This window comes from Muscardinus avellanarius, assembly GCF_963383645.1.
Source record: "Muscardinus avellanarius genome assembly, chromosome: 1".
NCBI lineage: Eukaryota > Metazoa > Chordata > Mammalia > Rodentia > Gliridae > Muscardinus > Muscardinus avellanarius.
The window spans coordinates 227,477,013-227,494,983 of record NC_137786.1 but is presented as its reverse complement, the minus strand read 5'-3'; the positions used below and the strand labels follow the sequence as shown (position 1 = coordinate 227,494,983).

General features: G+C 50.4%; 1 protein-coding gene across 2 annotated transcripts in view; it reads left to right on the top strand.

Moving 5' to 3' along the window:
- DDB1 (damage specific DNA binding protein 1) overlaps nucleotides 1-13,892 on the top strand; it is a gene marked incomplete at both ends in the record, with an annotated part of 35,789 nt that extends 21,897 nt beyond the window's left edge. For both annotated transcript variants that reach the window (XM_080697670.1, XM_080697669.1), the window contains 11 exons: nucleotides 957-1,052; nucleotides 1,143-1,254; nucleotides 4,514-4,637; nucleotides 4,897-5,061; nucleotides 5,700-5,794; nucleotides 10,599-10,769; nucleotides 11,359-11,468; nucleotides 11,703-11,872; nucleotides 12,047-12,149; nucleotides 13,186-13,336; nucleotides 13,809-13,892. In XM_080697670.1, the coding sequence (XP_080553796.1) occupies nucleotides 957-1,052; nucleotides 1,143-1,254; nucleotides 4,514-4,637; nucleotides 4,897-5,061; nucleotides 5,700-5,794; nucleotides 10,599-10,769; nucleotides 11,359-11,468; nucleotides 11,703-11,872; nucleotides 12,047-12,149; nucleotides 13,186-13,336; nucleotides 13,809-13,892 (1,381 nt within the window). The remainder of the gene's footprint in view (nucleotides 1-956; nucleotides 1,053-1,142; nucleotides 1,255-4,513; nucleotides 4,638-4,896; nucleotides 5,062-5,699; nucleotides 5,795-10,598; nucleotides 10,770-11,358; nucleotides 11,469-11,702; nucleotides 11,873-12,046; nucleotides 12,150-13,185; nucleotides 13,337-13,808) is intronic.
- Between the last annotated feature and the right edge of the window lie 4,079 nt (nucleotides 13,893-17,971).

Below are 17,971 nucleotides of genomic sequence, written 5' to 3'. Positions count from 1 at the left end.
ATGTTCCCAAAGATGTCCCCAAGCAGTAGCCACGGCATGGTCTGGGAACTTACTAGAAATACAAACTCTCTTGAGCCGGGCGCGGTGGGCATGCTTGTAATCACAGCATTGGGAGGCTGAGACAGGAGCATCGCGCTTCATGGACAGCCTCAGCTACTTAGTGAGACCCTTTGCAACTCAGTGAGACCTGGTTTCAAACTAAAGAGTAAAAAATAGGGCTGGAGGTGCCGCTCAGAGGTAGAATGACCCTAGGTTTCATCCGCGGTACTGCGCAAAAAAAAAAAAAAAAAAGATTACAAATTTTCAGTTGGGCGCACCTGTAAGTCCACTACGGAGTCTGAGACAGGAGGATTGTGGGTTCTAGGTCAGCACATGGTAAGTTAGCAAGACCCTGTTTCAAAGTAGAAAATAAAAGTGCTGAGAGTATAGCTTAGAGGTAGAATGTCCCTAGGTTCAATCCCTGTACCACATACACACACCAAAAGCAAAAAGGAAAAACAGTGTAGAATCTCAGGTTTGGGATATAGTTCAGGAGTAGTGGGGAGGCCCTTAGTTTCAGTTCCAGCACCCCTCTCCCAAAGCAAATTTGTGTGTGTGTGGTAGCAGTGGGAGCTCTGCAGCTGATTCGGATGCATGCGGCAGTGTGAGGCTGCTGCCCTGCTCGGAGCAGTAATCCTTTGGTTCTCAGCCTTGGCTCACATTAGCATTAAGTGGAAAGCTGTTAAAAGTCTACACCTAACCTATCTACCAATTAAATAAGAACATCTTGTGCATGGAGCCAGGCATCAGAATTAAGTCTCCTTAAGTACTTCTGAGCATAATGTCAGGTAGAGAGAGGCCCTGCCTTGGAGTGGCTGCTGTAGTTTGGCCTTGTTTTTCTTCCACTGTGGAGTTGCTGCTCGGGGAACCCTTTTCTTCCTGTGTCTACTCAGTCTAACCCACACCCTCCTTTCTAGCCTGGCCCTGGCCAACAACAGCACCCTCACCATCGGCACCATCGATGAGATCCAGAAGCTGCACATTCGCACCGTCCCCCTCTGTGAGTCTCCCAGGTGAGTGCGGGCAGGGGCGGTGCCAGGAGCTGCTGGAGAGGGCCCGTCGCTTCCTCTGAGTGCCACTCTTGTTCTGCACTTGCTCTGCAGGAAGATCTGCTACCAGGAAGTGTCCCAGTGCTTTGGGGTCCTCTCCAGCCGCATCGAGGTCCAAGACACCAGTGGAGGCACCACTGCCCTGAGGCCCAGTGCCAGCACCCAGGTGAGGGCGTTGGGGGAAGGAAACGGCAGAGGGTATGGCAAGCTTCCTGCAGAGGGTCAGCGGAAAGATTTCCAGCTTTGCAGGTCATAGAGTCTTACGACTGCTGGCTCATCTCTGCTCTTAGCCTGAAAGATAACAGGTGGGCATAGCTGGGTTCCAGCGAAATCTTACCTAGTTTAAAATGGTTGCTAGCTGGGCGTGGTGGCACACCTTGTAATCCCAGCATTCGGGAGGCTGAGACCGGAGCATCATAGTTCACTGACAGCCTCAGCCACTTAGTGAGGCCCTGTTTCAAAATAAAGAATAAAAACTAGGGCAGGGGGTGTAGCTCAGAGGTCAAATGCCCCTGGGTTCCATCCCCAGACCCGCCAAAAAAAGGGTTGCTACTTGTTGGCCTTGTGGCAGGAACAGTTCCTTTTCTCTCCTCAGTTTGAGTGCTCTGTGTTTATGTGTAATGAAGGCAGTGTGGTGTAACGAGCAAGATTGTGGAATTGGAGGTTTGTGACAGTTGTGTGACCTCAGTTCGGCAAGCCTAACTCTCAGTTGTCGTAAATGATTATAATCAGACAGTGCTGAGGTACACATATCGCCATTTTCTTCTAGGTATGTTTGCTTCTTGCTTCCATATATTTGATAAGACCTCCTTTAATCTAGAATAGACTTGCTGGGCGTGATGGCACACGCTTGTAATCCCCGCGCTTGGGAGGCTAAGACAGAGGATTGCACAGGTTCGAAGCCAGCCTCAGCTACTGAGTGAGGCTCTCAGCAACTAGTGAGACCCTGTCTCCAAATAAAGTATAAAATAGGTCTGGGAGTATAGCCCGGAGGTAGAAAAGCCCCTGGGTTCCACCTTCAGTACCACACACACACAAAAAAAAGACTTAATGTTTCTGTTGAGGGAGGGGACAGACAGAGAGAGTATGTGTGTTTTATATGTGTATGCTGCAGCTGCTGGGCATTGAACCCAGGACTGCTCTACCATTGACCTATATTTACAGGTCTCGCTAAGTTGCCCAGGCTGGGCTGGAACCTGTGATCCTTCTGCCTCAGCTTCCCGAGTCACTGGGTTACGAGTGTAGCCACTGTGCCTGGCACGTTATTTTTTTCATCTGAAGTGCCCTCCTACTCTTCCATAGAGTTTGCTGTTTTGTTATGTCATGTGTGTTCCACTTTAGTTATTCTTTTCTTTTTTAGTGGTGGTATGGGGATTGAATCCGGGGATATTTACCCCTCAGCTATTATGCCCCCGGCCCAGTTTTATTTTGAAATAGGTTCTTGCTAAGTTGCAGAGGCTGGCCTTGAACTTGTGACTCTCCTGTCTCAGCCTCTCAAATACTTGGTTTATAGGCGTGCACCATTATGCCCAGCTTTGTAGCTATTTGTGTGTGCGCACACTGGGTATAGAACCCAGGGGCATTCTACCTCTGAGCTACACCTCCACCCCTACTTTTTTCTTTCTTCCTTCCTTCCTTCCTTCCTTTCTTTATTGTGGTACTGGGGATAAAACCCAGGGGTATTCGACCTTTGAGCTACACCCCCAGCCCTATATTTTTATTCTTTATTTTGAAACAGGGTTTCGTTGAGGTGCAAAGACCCTCAGTAAGAAGCTAAGGCTGTCCTTGAACTGCGAACCTTCTGTCTTAGCCTCCCAAATGCTGGGATTACAAGTGTGTACCACTGTGCCCGGCTTATTCTTTATTTTGAAACAGGGTCTCACTAAGTAGCTGAGACTGGCCAGGAGCCCAGATCCTCCTGTTTTAGTCTCCCAGGTTCTAGGAGTACAAGCACGCACCACCACACCCAGCTCTTTTTAGCTATTCTTTTTTTTTCTCTCCGTACTAGGGATGGAAACCCATGGGCATTCTACCGCTAAGCTATACCCCCAGCCCTATTGTTTATTCTTTATTTTAAAATGGTCTCACTGAGTTGAAAAGGGCCTCACTAAGTAGTAGTTGAGGCTGTCTGTGAACCGCGATCCTCCTGTCTCAACCTCCCAAATGCTGGGATTACAAGCATGTGCCACCATGCCCGGCTCTTCTTTTTTTTTTTTTTTTGGTGGCACTGTGGATTCTACATCTGAGATATACCATCAGCCCTATTTTTATGTCTTATTTTGAAACAGGGTCTCTCTAAGTTGCAGAGGGCCTCGATAAGTAGCTGAGGCTGGCGGCAAACTTGCCATCCTCCTGTCTCAGCCTTCCAAGTACTGGGATTATAAGCATGCACCACCAAGCCCGGCTTTTTTAGCTATTGTTTGTGTGTGTGTGTGTGTGTGTGTGTGTGTGTGTGTGTGTGTGTGTGATACTAGTGATGGACCCAGGGGTATTCTACTTCCGGGCTATACCCCCAGACCTATTTTATATTTTATTTGGAAACAAGGTCTCACTAAGTTGTTGAATGCATTACAAAGCTGCTGAGGCTGGTTTTGAACCTGAGATCTTACTGTCTCAGCCTCCAAAGTACTGGGATTACAAATGTGCACCACCACGCCTGGCTTTTAGCTATTCTTTTATTTATTTATTTATTTATTTATTTATTTATTTATTTGTCTGGGAATGGAACCCAGGGGCATTCTACCTCTGAGCTACATCCCCTGCTCTATTTTTTATTCTTAATTTTGAAACAGGGTCTCACTAAGTTGTGGAGGGCCTCACTAAATAGCTGAGGCTATCTGTGAACCATGATCCTTCTGTTCCAGCCTCCCATATGCTAATATTACAATAGCCAGGCATGGTTACGCACGCTTGTAATCCCAGCATTCGAGAGGCTAGGATCATGGTATGCAGTCAGCCTCAGCTACTTAGTGAGGCCCTCCGCAACTTAGACCCTGTTTCAAAATAAAGAATAAACATGGGCAGGGGGTATAGCTCAGAGGTTGAATGCCCCTGGGTTGCATCCCCAGACCTGCCAAAAATAAAAAGAATACAAGCGTGCGTCATCACGCCCGCCTGCATTGTCACTTTTTAAATTATGTCTGGCCCTTAGATTTTGGGCCACAGTTACATGCATAAGCTGACTCCTCATCCTCAGGCCCACGATCCTCTGATTGCTCGTCAGTCTTCACTCACTCTGCAGCCATCAGGCCTTCTTTTGTGGTGCTAGGGATGGAACCCTGGGCTTTGTGCGTGGTAGGCAAGTGCTCTGCCACTGGGCTGCACCATGGACTCTGCCTGGAGCCTTAATCTCACTGATGTCTTGTTGAGGTTTCCAGCACCTGTTCTGCTGTTGAGAGAGATGCTCTGCTTCTGTCTGTTCACAGGCTCTCTCCAGCAGCGTCAGTTCCAGCAAGTTGTTCTCCAGCAGCACTGCCCCCCACGAGACCTCCTTTGGAGAAGAGGTGGAGGTGCACAACCTCCTTATCATCGACCAGCATACCTTCGAAGGTGCAGATGAGCGCTTTCTACCCTTTTTACCTCCGTTCCCCCTAAACTGGGCTGTTAGATGTGTGGCAGACACTCCCAAAAGGAGAGGCAGGGGCGTCTGTGGTTGTAGAGTGTGGGGTGTTGGCTGATAGAGGATGAACAGTCTGAGGAGGCCAGGGCAGGAGGCTTATGTAAGTCACAGGCCCCAAGAAGTGTGGGGTTCTGTGTGTGTGGATGGGGCAGGAGCCATCAGCCAGTCACTTCTCTTCTCCCCTCCTAGTGCTCCATGCCCATCAGTTTCTACAGAACGAGTATGCCCTCAGCCTGGTCTCCTGCAAGCTGGGCAAAGACCCCAACACATACTTCATTGTGGGGACAGCGATGGTGTATCCTGAAGAGGCAGAGCCCAAGCAGGGCCGGATTGTGGTCTTTCAGTACTCGGACGGTGAGTGTGCACTGTCTTCCTTATCTGAGGATATGCAGTGCTGGAAAAGGAAGGGGACTTTTGAGGTCTCAGAGTCTCAGTCAGGTGGTGGAAGAACTTGGGCTAATTTCTGTAAAAAGACTTTCTCTTCTTTCTCTCAAGCTGCTGATTGTCTAGGGCAGTTCAGTCTAGCTTATCTTCTCTTGGCAGGCAGGAGGCGTTAGTGGGAGAGGTAAGGGGTGGGGGAGGAGTCTAGGGCCAGAGCAGGAGTCGGACTCCTCCGTCCGTTTCCACTTGGCTGCTCAGGTATCTAGGTGCTCTTTCCACTTCAGCACTTTGCCTTTATTTCTCTGCATTTTCTCACCACTCCTACCCCACATGGTTTTAAAGACTAGCTGAAGTTTGAAAGTCAGCTCTGCAGTCAGCCCTCACATGACTGAGATGGAATTTGATCCCGGCCTTGAGAGAGATCTGAGCTGCAGGATGGGGTAGACCTGGGCCATAGCTGGCGCTCGTGCTGTAGGTGGTGGTGCCTCACAGATACTGACTCTTGCTTGCTTTTCAGATGAGGTGCTTTACAGCCACGGGGGCAGTCCGGGGATTCTTTTGGATAGGTAAAGTGACTCCTAAAAGATTCAAGAATATCTTTTCCCCCCCAGGAAAACTGCAGACTGTGGCCGAAAAGGAAGTGAAAGGGGCTGTGTACTCTATGGTGGAGTTTAATGGGAAGCTGTTAGCCAGCATCAATAGCACGGTGAGACTCCGCCTCTTTATTAATGTGCTTGAGGTTGCACAGCACTGTCTGTGGGACGGATCTCCCCTTGTTTCCTGGGGCCGCATGTGTGTTGGATTTTAAGGATAACAAGGAAGTGGGAATGAGGGATGGGGCTCTAAGCTGCGAATCTGGGGCGCCGAGGTTGAACCAGCCATTGGACTTGGTTACCTGAACCCCAAGCACATCAGATCCTGAGTGCTGTGGAGAGAGCTGTGGCCCCTGCACTCAGGGCAATCCATGGCAAAGAGATGTTTCATCTGTATGAACAAAATGAGCCCCCATGCTGCCCTGACGGCCTCTGCACTGCCAGCCCTGTAAAGCGCTCCATTTCTCTTTTGCCATGATTGCACTTTCTCTTTTGTAAAAGAAAAAATTTTCAGCTTCATTGAGTTATAATTGGGAAAAATTGTATATATTTAAGATGTACAACTTGATGATTTGCTAAACAAATTTCTTTTTAAATTTCCTGGTCAAAGCCAGGTGTCGTGGTGTATGCTTGTAATTCCAGTATTTGGGAGACTGAGACTGGAGGGTTGCAGGTTCGAGGACAGCAAGTAGTAAGATTCTCATCTACCTAGTGAGACCTTGTTTCAAAAAATAAAAATAGGTAAGTTGGGCTTGGTCCATGCTTGTCATCCCAGCATTGGGGATGCGGAGACAAGAGGCCCGTGGATCAAGGACAGCCTCACCTACATAATGAGGCCCTCTGCAACTCAGTGAGACCCTGTTTCAAAATAAAGAATAAAAAAAGGCTGAGGGTGTAGCTCAAAAGTAGAATGCCCTTGGGTTCCATCCCTAGCACTGCAATAAATAAATAAATGAATAAAATAAAATAGGACTGTGGGCATTTCTTGGAGATAGAATACCCACAGATTCAATCCTCAGTGCCATACATACACAGAAATGAAGAATAGTAGTTAGGTTTTGCATATGCTATAAAGGTAGGATTGGGGGCTTTGGTGGTAGATTAAGATGAAGGGTGGGAGCTGGGTATGAGCCAATAGTCCCAGCTACTTGGGAGCCTGAGGTAGAATGAGCTCCTGGGCCCGTGAGTTTGAGACCAGCCTGGACAACAAGCTGGGCATGGTGGCACATGCTTGTAATCCCAGTACTTGGGAAGCTGAGACAAGAGCGTCGCAAGTTTGCGGCCAGCCTTAGCTACTTAATGAGACTGCAACTTACTGAGACCCTGTTTCAAAATAAAGAATGAAAAAATAGGGCTGGGGTTGCGGCTCAGAGGTAGAATGCTTCTGGGTTCTATCCCCAATACCACCAAAAAAAAAAAAAGAAGAAGAAGAAGAGGGAGACAGGGAAGGAAGATGGATATTGATGATGAGGGATGAGGCGCGGGAGCCAGGGTTTTGGCCTGAGCAGCAGGAAGGGCGGAGCTGCCATCGACTGGTGTGAGGATGGTGAGTAGAGTGCGACCCAAGTGTTGGACCCGAGTTTGTTTGTGGACACACCAAATCTTTGGCTACCAAAGATACCAACTAGGTAACCAGAACGGAGAGGTTTGGCATCCAGAGAAGAGGTAGGTTAGAAGCATGGCGGCCGTCGGCTGCTGTGTAAGTAGAAAGTCTGGGTGAGATCGCCTGGGATTAGTCATGCAAGGGGAGGGTGAGACGGGCTCTGGAGACTGGGCCCGGAACCTGCCAGTAATTAAGTTTGTGTGATGAGGAAGGTCCAGCCAAACAGAAAGTAGGTGAAGTAGGAGGAGGACCGAGAGTGTTCTGGAAGCCCTAGGACGAGAATGTTTCGAGCAGGAGGGAGTCTGGAAGCTGCAAATGCTGCCCGTGGGTCAGGTCATGTGGGCTGAGTTGACCATTAGCTTTGACCACACGGAAGTCGGGGTGACAGTGACCAGATGCTTTTGGTTGCGTGGTGGGGTGAAAGCCTGACTGCAGTGGTGGAGCAGGAGCAGGAGGAGAGGAGAGCCGGTAGAGAAAACGCCCTCTAGAGTTGGCAGGAAAGGAGCAAGAGTCACGGCGCCTGGAGGGAAATATTGGGTGGGAAGGTCTGTGTCTGACTTTTCAAGCTGGGAGACCCTGCCGCACATTCCATGCCTATGAGCTGAGCTGGAAGGAGAGAGCTGCTCGGCGTGCTCTCCACAGGCGGGAGGAGGGATGCGGTGCTCAGCGCGGGGCTGAGATGGCAGAGGAGGGGCAGGTGGGAAAGCTCGGGACCACTTGGATGTGCCATCTTCTCTGACGCTGAGAGGGGGATTCAGAGGGTGAGGGAGCGGAGAGGTGTGGATGCTCATTAGGACCAGGCAAGTGAGTGCACTAGCGGAATGCCTGTCATGAGGTGGAAGCGCTCCCTTCCTTCCACCTAGTCCTCTTGAATTTAAAATAGGCCAGTATCCTGACCTCCACCTGCAGTTTGCCTTTTAATCATGCCCAGGTCTCTTCTGAGCGTGTTAAAGGAGAGGAGCGTGAGGGTGTGTAAGCAGGGATGGTAGCAGGGACTCGGGGCTGCTGAGAGGCAGTGGGACCAAGGGCACGAGGTTCAGGGGAGGGTGCAGCAGTTTTTTCTAACAGGCTCAAATGATGACTGTAGGAATGGACGAGATGAGTGGGAAAGGAGAGTAAAAGGTAAGACTGGAAGGACCATGAAGAGTGGCACGCAGTGGCAGGACCGTGGGTCAGGTGAAAGCTTGGGTGGTATGTCGACTGGTGCCACGAACTTTCACACTGGATCTTTGGGGAAGAGAGAACAGGCAGGGAGGAGCGTGGAAGGCACCTGCCTGAAGGGCCGCGGGCTCCATGCGGGGAGCAGAAGAGGAGGCTGCCTGTGACTGGTGACTGTTTGAGAAGGCGCAGTGAGTGGGGCCAGTGCTGGGAGAGCAGGATGCACATTCAGCTCTAAGTAGAAATGCCACGTGAATACGTATTTAGTTTTAGTGAGATATTTTATACTTCTTTGATACTAAGACTTCAAAAATTATACTCATAGCACATGTCAACTTGGAATAGCCACATTTCAAGTGTTTTGTTAACCACGTGTGGCTACTGACTACCCTGTTGGACAGAGAGCTCTTGATTCTTTGAGGAGGGCCAGGCTTTCAGTGGGTCTGGCCTTGGGCCTGACTGTCCATGGTAGACGGTGAGGGAGAAGCTGAGAATGTGGAGAGGGTGGTGGATGGGATGTGGGCATGTGAAGCTCTGAGATGGCTCCTGTCTTCCACTGCTGGAGGTGTGAGGCCCAGTAAGGCTCAGCTCAAAGATGGGGTGTTCTAGCCAGACATGATGGTGTACACTGTAATCTCAGTATTTGAAAGGCTGAGACAGGAGAATTGCAAGTTCAAGGCCAGCCTCGGTAATTTAGTGAGGCTGCCAGCAACTTAGAAGACTTTGTTTCCAAGTAAAAAATAAAATAGGGTTGAGGTATAGCTCAGAAGTAGAATATCCCTGGGCCCCTGGGTTCAGTCACCAGTCCCACATGTACACACACACACGATGGGGTGCTCTGGAGGGACCTTTGACGCTGCTGCTGATGGAGGTATGGCAGCCATCCTAATGATTTTGACTGACTCCCAGAGTGTACATCTCTGGAGCTAGAGTTCTTTGGACACACCTTGAGGAATTGTGGCTTAATAAATTCTGTCCTGGAGTTTCCAAATGTGCAGAGGCCCAGTGTGTACCTGGACCCTGAGGAATCTGCCAGGGAAGGCCTGTCAGATAGTGGAGTTTCTCAGCACGGGGCTGTACTGAATACCTCCATCTGTCTGCGACTATAAAGCATTTGCATTCTTTTGGTGGCATGGTTGTAAATGAAGGATTACAACAGAGAGGAAAAATCGGGTTTTACCTTTGGAGGGTGGAAAGGGGTGGCCATGGAGTCTAGTTCTTAAGATTAATTATTGGCAGCATTTCTGTTAGGTTTTTCCATTCTGTTTTCTCTACTCATTGGTTTCATATGAAAAAGTGCTAGGAATGTACATGTTTTTTGAGAAGGTTTCAGGAAAGGCAGTTGGGCCAGGCATGGCGCCACATGCCTGTAGTCATTTGGGGGCTGAGGCATGAAGATTGCAGGTTCAAGGCCACGTTAGTAACGTGAGCTTTCAGCAACTTAGTGAGACCTTGTTTCAGAATTTAAAAAGGCTAGGAGTATAGCTTGGAGGTACAGAATCCCCAAAGTACCCCTAGTACCCCCCAAAAAAGGGGGGGTAGAGAGAAAAAGTGGTTGGGACGTAATCTTTTTCTGTTCTGATCAGAAAACTGGAAGTGGCTTTTCTCTCTAGAGATATCTTTGTAGCCATTACAAACTTCAGTCACAAGAAGACTTGTCACATCCATGGTATAATAGCCGTATTACCATTTCCTTTTTTTTTTTTTTAATGTGTGTGTGTGTGATATTGGGGATTGAACTTAAAGACATTCTTCCTCTGAGCTACAACCCCAGCTGAGGTTTTTTTTTTTTTTAATATTTTGTTTTGAAACAGGGTCTCTAGGTTTCTGAGAGTCTCACTACGTTGCTATGGCTGTTACGGAACATGCAATCCTCCTGTCTCATCCTGCCAAGTACTGGGATTATAGGCATGTGCTACCACGGGCCTGGTTCACTTAGTTTTATATATAAAGGAAAATGTATTCCTAGTTTGTGTCCCCTATTTTCATGTCAGCAACATGTAATACTGAAATAAAAATGTTCATTCGGTACCACACAAAACTTTTCCATGGTGCACCGCCCTCGAGGAAGCGGAGCTGCAGAAGAGGGCTGAGGGGCACAGGTGTCCAGGAGCGCTTGGCCCCTCAGGCTGAGATGCACACTGTGTCCGTCCCAGGTGCGCCTCTACGAATGGACCACAGAAAAGGAGCTCCGCACCGAGTGCAATCACTACAACAACATCATGGCTCTCTACCTGAAGACCAAGGGCGACTTCATCCTGGTGGGCGACCTCATGCGCTCAGTGCTGCTGCTTGCCTACAAGCCCATGGAGGGAAATTTTGAAGAGGTAGTAGGGGTGCCCAGGGGCACTTGTTGCACATGGTGAAGGGTAGTCAAGCCCAGTGGGCCCAGAGAGTTTTCCCTGAGCATACATTCTGTGTCCATGCAGTATTAAGAGACCTCCCCCTACCCCAGCCTGAACCTGAGTTCACAATCTCTGGGAAATGGTGACCAAGTAGCCTGTGTTGGCCAGAGATTTTGAGGGAGGATCTCTAGGGTGATCATTGTTCACACAGGGCTCCAACTCCTGCAGCTAGGTAGGGCCTTGAATTCCAGTGAAAGAGACGACCCTACCCCCAAACTGGATTCTGCACAAACTGCTGATTGTATTTCTTTTTTTTTTTTTTTTTTGGTGGTGGTACTGGGGATGGAACCCAGAGGCTTTCTACTTCCGGGCTATACTCCCAGACCTATTTTCTATTTTATTTGGAAACAGGGTCTCACTAAGTTGCTGAGAGCCTCACTAAGTAGCCGAGGCTGGCTTTGAACCTGTGCGATCCTCCTGTCTCAGCCTCCCAAGCTCAGGGATTACAAGCGTGCGCCACCACGCCCGGCTTTGCTGATTGTATTTCTTGTTTCCCCTTGTCAATTTTAAGATTGCCCGAGACTTTAATCCCAACTGGATGAGTGCAGTGGAAATCTTGGATGATGACAATTTCCTGGGGGCCGAAAATGCCTTTAACTTGTTTGTGTGTCAGAAGGATAGGTGAGTGCCTTGGCGGGGTCGGCGGAGCCCTGGGCATGTGGGCTGGACGGTGTGTGCTATGCTGGGCTCTAGTCCTTTAGATGGGTAAAATTTCCTTCTTGAGAATCAAAGGCCACATGAACCAGCTTCTCCTGATGGGCTCCCAGGGAGTCAGCACAAGGGTTCTGCGTGTGCCCTGTGTGGAGACCTCCTGGGGGATGGGTCTGGGCGGTGACTTCTCACGTTGCCTTTCAGCGCTGCCACCACTGATGAAGAGCGGCAACACCTGCAGGAGGTTGGTCTCTTCCACCTGGGCGAGTTCGTCAATGTCTTCTGCCATGGCTCTCTGGTCATGCAGAATCTGGGCGAGACTTCCACCCCCACACAGGGCTCGGTGCTCTTCGGCACAGTCAACGGCATGATCGGTAGGTCACCCTGAGGTAAATGCTCCCGTGCAGGCCTTCTGGAGACGCCGCTGGGGGGACGAGGGAGCGAGTGGGCAGACCTGGGCGTTCACTAGAGGCTGCAGCGAGCTTGTCCCCCTTGTGCTTGCAGCGGGCTCTGGAGCGCTCTGCAGCTCACTGTCCTTCCTTCCTCAGGGCTGGTGACCTCACTGTCAGAGAGCTGGTACAACCTCCTGCTGGACATGCAGAATCGGCTCAATAAAGTTATCAAAAGTGTGGGCAAGATTGAGCACTCTTTATATCCTTTGCAGAGCCACCTCACCCTAAGCTGCTTCTCGAAGCGTCTTGATGAGGTTGTTGTACGAGACAGGGCTGTTTGCGTTTGTCCTTTTAACTTGTGTGTGTGTTTGTGGAAAGTTTCAGGCAAACACAGTAGTAAAGAATAGTGCAGTGAGTCCCCATGTGCCCAGTGCCTCTGGTCCCTCGTGGGGATGCACATTTACGTCCCCAGCCTGGTCGGCCCTGCCGTGGGTGCATGTCAGCGGTGCAGGTCACAGCAAAGGAGCACATCCTCAGAGATCCCGTGAAGGGCAGCCGCGTGACACTAAGCCCGGCAGAACAGGATGAAGCAGCCAGGACTCCTGATGCTCAGGGTCAGCCACCGGGTCATTCTGAGTCTGTGTACCGTTGGGAGTTTGGTGAGGGTGGGCGGGCGTGGGAGGGGGTCCTGTCTGAGTCTGGCCCAGGGAGGAAGCTGGCATCTTGGTAGTTTGCTAACATGCGTGACTGAGCAGCCTCAGTTCAGTCATCCAGGAGGCTTCGGGGCTAGACTTAGATGGGTTCTTATCAGGTATGTACGTCATATTGACCTTGAGTACATGCATGACCTTGAGATCATCCATGTGTGATCTCTATTTTTAAAGACATTATTTCAAAAATCACCCAATTGCAAAGCAGGACGTGATGGTGCACGCTTCTAAGCCCAGCATTCGGGAGGTTGAGACCGGAGGATCGGTTCGCGGACAGCCTCAGCTACTTAGTGAGGCCCTCCGTAACGTAGTGAGACCCTGTTTCAAAATAAAGAATAAAAAACAGGGCATGGGGTGTAGCTCGGAGATCGAATGCCCTGGGTTCATCCCCAGACCCACCAAAAGAAAAAAATCAACCAATTGCAAACCATTTAATTGGCCAATATTTTGTTTCTTTCAGTTCCAAAAAGTACTATGAGTTTTTATGAGTTTTATTTGAAACTTGTTTCTGTTGACTCCTGACAGTTGTGTAGTCTGTGGTATTACTTAGAGGGGGATGACTGAGAGGAAGGTATTTCTGGGTAGCACACATGCCTTAACTCACCTGTTCACCTGGAGATCCTTCCACACTGAGCGAAAGACAGAACCGGCCACGGGCTTCATTGATGGTGACTTGATTGAGAGTTTCCTGGATATCAGCCGCCCGAAAATGCAAGAGGTTGTGGCAAACCTACAGGTGAGCTGTGCAGTGTTCAGGGGCTGGCTGCGTGCTGGGTGAGCCCTGCTGGGAGACTGCACTCCAGGGCCCTCTTTGGACCCAAGGTGCCAGTGCATGTGTGGCCCTTCCTGATCCTCTGTGCTCGGGAAGGTGGAGTCTGAGGTGGAGGTGTGGTTGAGGCTCCCAGGTGCCCACCAGGCAGGCTGCTGGGCATCAGTGTGGGCACATTTGGGTAGTTGAGGGATTCTAGCATGACCTGCAAAGGTGGGAGGTGGATCAGGACCTTGCGGGGAGAAGCTTCCACACTTCTGGGGTTTGGGCCTTTCCTCCCTGAGACGCTGCCTCTGGGGAGGCATGCTTGCCAGTGGCGGCTGTGAGCTAGTGGCACGTCGGTAGACCCTGTTGACCCGTGTCCCTGATGGGTGGGGTAGGTTTGTGGCCACAGCAGGGGGAAAGCCCTGGGCTCATGGCCTCTCCCCTCTCGTTGCAGTACGATGACGGCAGTGGTATGAAGCGAGAGGCCACCGCAGACGACCTCATCAAGGTTGTGGAGGAGCTCACCCGGATCCATTAGCCCAGGGGGGTCCCTGGCCTGGCCTCCCCTGAGCTCTGCCCTCCTGCCCTCCCCTTCCTCTCCCACCATTGTCTTCTTGGCCATGGGAAGCCTTTCCCTAAGCCAGCTGTCCCCAAAGCCGCAGTCTCCTGTGTGGAAATGGGGCTTTCTTAGAACTAAAACCAGTTCGCTAGACACCTGGGAATGGGCTGAAGGTGGAATATTTTCTCCCTGGATTTTTACCAGTCTTACATGATTCCAGCCATCACCTTGGACCACCAAGCCTTGATTGGTGTTGCCTGTTGTCCTCCTCCCGGGAGGGCTGTTGCAGCTCTTTGGCTGAAAGGAAGCTCTGTGCGTGAGTGTTGAGTGTGTGCGTGTGTGTCGCTCATGCTTTGTCCTCTGCTGTCTTCACTAAGGCCGTGGGTGCAGGGAGGTTGCAGGTAGAGGGAAGAGGGTCAGAGGGCGTCACTGTCTTTGGAGGGGAGCTTCCATTCACTCTCTTGCCTCTGAGAGCATCCGGCCCAGAGGCCTGCTGGGGCAGGGCTCCCTGGGTGTAAACCTGGAGATGGTGGATGATCCCCAAGCCGCAGCCCTTTTGTCTCTGGGAACTCCCCTCTTCAGAGAGAAGGTGGGGGCTGGGAATTGGTTGTTAGTTTCTGAGTTTTACCAAATAAAGTAGAATCTAAGAATACACACAATTGGTTTCTGCTTTTCTTCCCCTGCCCAGCTGTCCAGCATGCAGGTATATTCTGCCCATTTACCACACACCGAGGCAGCGTCTGTCCTTGCGAGGAGAGCAGGGCTTCTCAAGTAGTGAATGGCAGCTGTACCTCTCCTTGGTCGTGTGGTTGTTTTGGGTGGGATTAAAGGATGTTGAGTGTCAGGTTTGGAAATTTAGCGGTCTTTTGGTTGCCTTTGACTCGAGAGTCACCAAGGATCCCCTGTCGTCTCTGCTAGTAACCTGCCAGCTCCAGGGTGCTGCTCCTTGGCCACCAGATGGCTCCTCTTGTGATTCCAGCTTCCTGCTGTCAGTGCCCTTTGGATTGTCATTTTATTTCCTCCAGTCTAATACTGGTTTGAAGAGAGGACCAGGCACTTTCCAGGTTCACCTTCACTTTGCCAGTGAAGCCTGTCAGCTTTGCAGGGCGAGTGGGCCCACATCCCTGCCAGTGACCTAGTGGGAATAAAGGCTGCTCTGTCCCTAGTGGTGGAGTAGGGCTGTCAGGAAAACTGTGGTGTCAAGTTCAACCGGCTTCAAGAGATTGTAGGAAAAGGGCGAGGAAGCGTCCTGGCTGTGGGGTCTCCCTGAGCAGTCTCCCAACTGAAGACACTTATTGTGTCTTAGTGCCCTCCTTTCCTTCCTCGTTCTCCAGGGATTTCTTTCTTCTTTTTATTTTTTATTTTTTTATTTTTTGTGGTACTGGGGTGGAACCCAGAGGCTTTCTGCCTCCAGGCTATATTCCCAGACCCATTTTTATATTTTATTTGGAAATAGGGTCTCACTAAGTTGCTTAGAGCCTCACTAAGTAGCTGAGGCTGGCTTCGAACCTACGTGATCCTCCTGTTTCAGCCTCCCAGGCGCGGGGATTACAAGCGTGCGCCACCACGCCCAGCTTCTCCAGGGATTTCTGAGGGTAGGGGGATGAGGGTCTTCGGGTGAAAATAATCAGCTTGTTAAAAGCCACAGTTGGAACTCGAAACTCAGAACTGTGATTTGAATTCTTAAAAGTCATGGTTTGAAGCTGGGCATGGTGGCGCACACTTATAATCCCAGTATTCGGGAGGCTGAGACCTGGAGGATCACGGTTCGCAGACAGCCTCAGCTACTTAGTGAGGCCCTCTGCAACTCAGTGAGACCTGGTTTCAAAATAAAGAATAAAAAAATAGGTCAGGGGGTGTAGCTCAGAGGTTGAATGCCCCTGGGTTCCATCCCCAGACCCGCAAAATAAAAAGTCATGGTTTGAGTTTAAAAACGGCTTGCCCCCCTGCTAGAGAGAGAGACCGCCTCTCACTCACGAGGCAGGCAAGCAGCAGCCTCCGAATTGTGATTCTTTGAAAAATTTAATCCAAGATGGGTGGATTAGCCCTAAGGTGCCCAAGGATGCAGTGAGAGGTGGCTCTGCGTGCTTCGTAGTCTCTCCCCGCCACTGACACCCGTGACATGGAGTTATTCCCAGCGGCCTGTCTTGAATTTGGGATCTGTGGAGGCCTTGTGTGTGTTGCTGTTTTTGTTTCCTTTAATCTTGGGTATATTCACTTGGGATTGAATTCCATCAACCCTTTAGAAACTGACTGTGCTGCCGCACTCCCACATCCCACTTGAAAACCATGAAATTGCTTCTAGGAGTGAAAGGTCAGGTCGCTTCAGAGCCTCGCTGCCGCCAGCTGGAGCGCTCGGCTCCCCATAGGCGCGCTGGCGAGCCAGCCTCACTCCAGGCCTCGGCGCACAGGGACCTTTGGGAGAACGATAGAGGCACTGACTCATCACAGGACCATTTGCAAGAGTCTGGAGCCAGAGGCCGGCATCTGCAGCCAACAACAATTGGAGCCTCCACCCTCAGCGGAGGGTCCCTCTTGTCACTGAGAGCCACAAGCCACGGAGCATGGGTGTAACACCAAGCAACTTCAGTGAAGCCATGCTCCCCAAACCATCCTCGAAGAGGAGCTGTGTTACGTTAGACTCTGAACAGTCCAAACTGAGAAGCCTCCGGGAAACGAGACGAGCAAAAGTGAAGCCGAAGGAGCTCACTGGGTAGGAAAGGAGAGGCGAATGCCCAAAGGGTAAAGAGAGAGAAGAAATGGCAGGGCCGGCTCAGAAAGTTGCTTGGGATTCCCTGGTAGGAATTACCTGGGCCGGGTGTGGTGGCACACACTTGTAATCCCAGTACTGGGGAGGCTGACACAGGAGGATTGCAGGTTTGCAGCCAGCCTCAGCTACTTAGGCCCTGTTTTAAAATAAAGAAGGAAAAATAAGGCTGGAGGTGTAGCTTGGAGGTAGAATGCCCCTGGATTCCATCCCCTGTGCCGCAAAAAACAACCCTGTGTGCTAAGTATCTGGGATCCCTTCTTAGGGCAGATGAGAATTTTAAGCGTACAGCTGCATACTGGTTGTTTCACCTGCCTGTTGAGGGATATGGAGTAAGGGAGGATATACTGCTATCTAAAATAATAGAGTTAAGAATGGAGGTGGCTGAGCTGTGCAGCAGGGCGAGAGGGAGGGATGGCAGGAGGCTTGGCAGCCGTGTAAGGGAAGTCTGTCCCCTGTGAAGGTGGGAGTTGGTAGGTAGCTCCAAGGAGCTCGTATTTGACATCGAGTTCGGGTCCAGTTAGCAGCAGAGAGGGGAAGTGGAACCTTTGGATGTCTGAGGCAAGAAGGAAAGATGGCCGAGAAGTCTGTGGGTCCTTAAGCCTCGAGGGACATTCTGCATGGTAGTCACGTTTGTCCTACCATGCAGAATACTTTGGCAGACGACTTGTTGACTAGAAAATGCATTGACACAGGGTGAGATACAGGCCTAAATGTGGACATTGGCAAAACAGCTCTGTGGGTTTAGGTAGGGAAAAAAAAAAAAAACCCAAACTAAAAACATGAGAAACACCTGAAGTTTCACTGCAAGCACAGAATATCATGAACTAACAGCATCCCGGGGCTGCCTAGACAGCTGGGTAACATTTGGCTGCATGTTGTAAAGGTTCAGCATCTGCAGGAAGGCGGAGGGGCCAAGTCATTGTGTGTGTGTGTGTGTGTGTGTGTGTGTGTGTGTGTGTGTGTGTGTGTGTGTGTGTTTCTGGGGGTGGAACCCAGGGGCTTTTCTATCTCCGGGCTATACTCCCAGACCTATTTTATACTTTATTTGGAAACGGTCTCACTAAGTTGCTGAGAGCCTCACTCAGTAGCTGAGGCTGGCTTCAAGCCTGTGCGATCCTCCTGTCTCAGCCTCCCAAGTGCGGGGATTACAAGCGAGCGCCACCACGCCTGGCTTTGGGAATAGATATTTTCAGACAAATACAGTTATTCAAAATGGGACTGGGTTGCTTTTTGATGGCTACCCAGTTCTTTATGCTTGGGAGCATTCGTACAAAAACTTGACTCACTG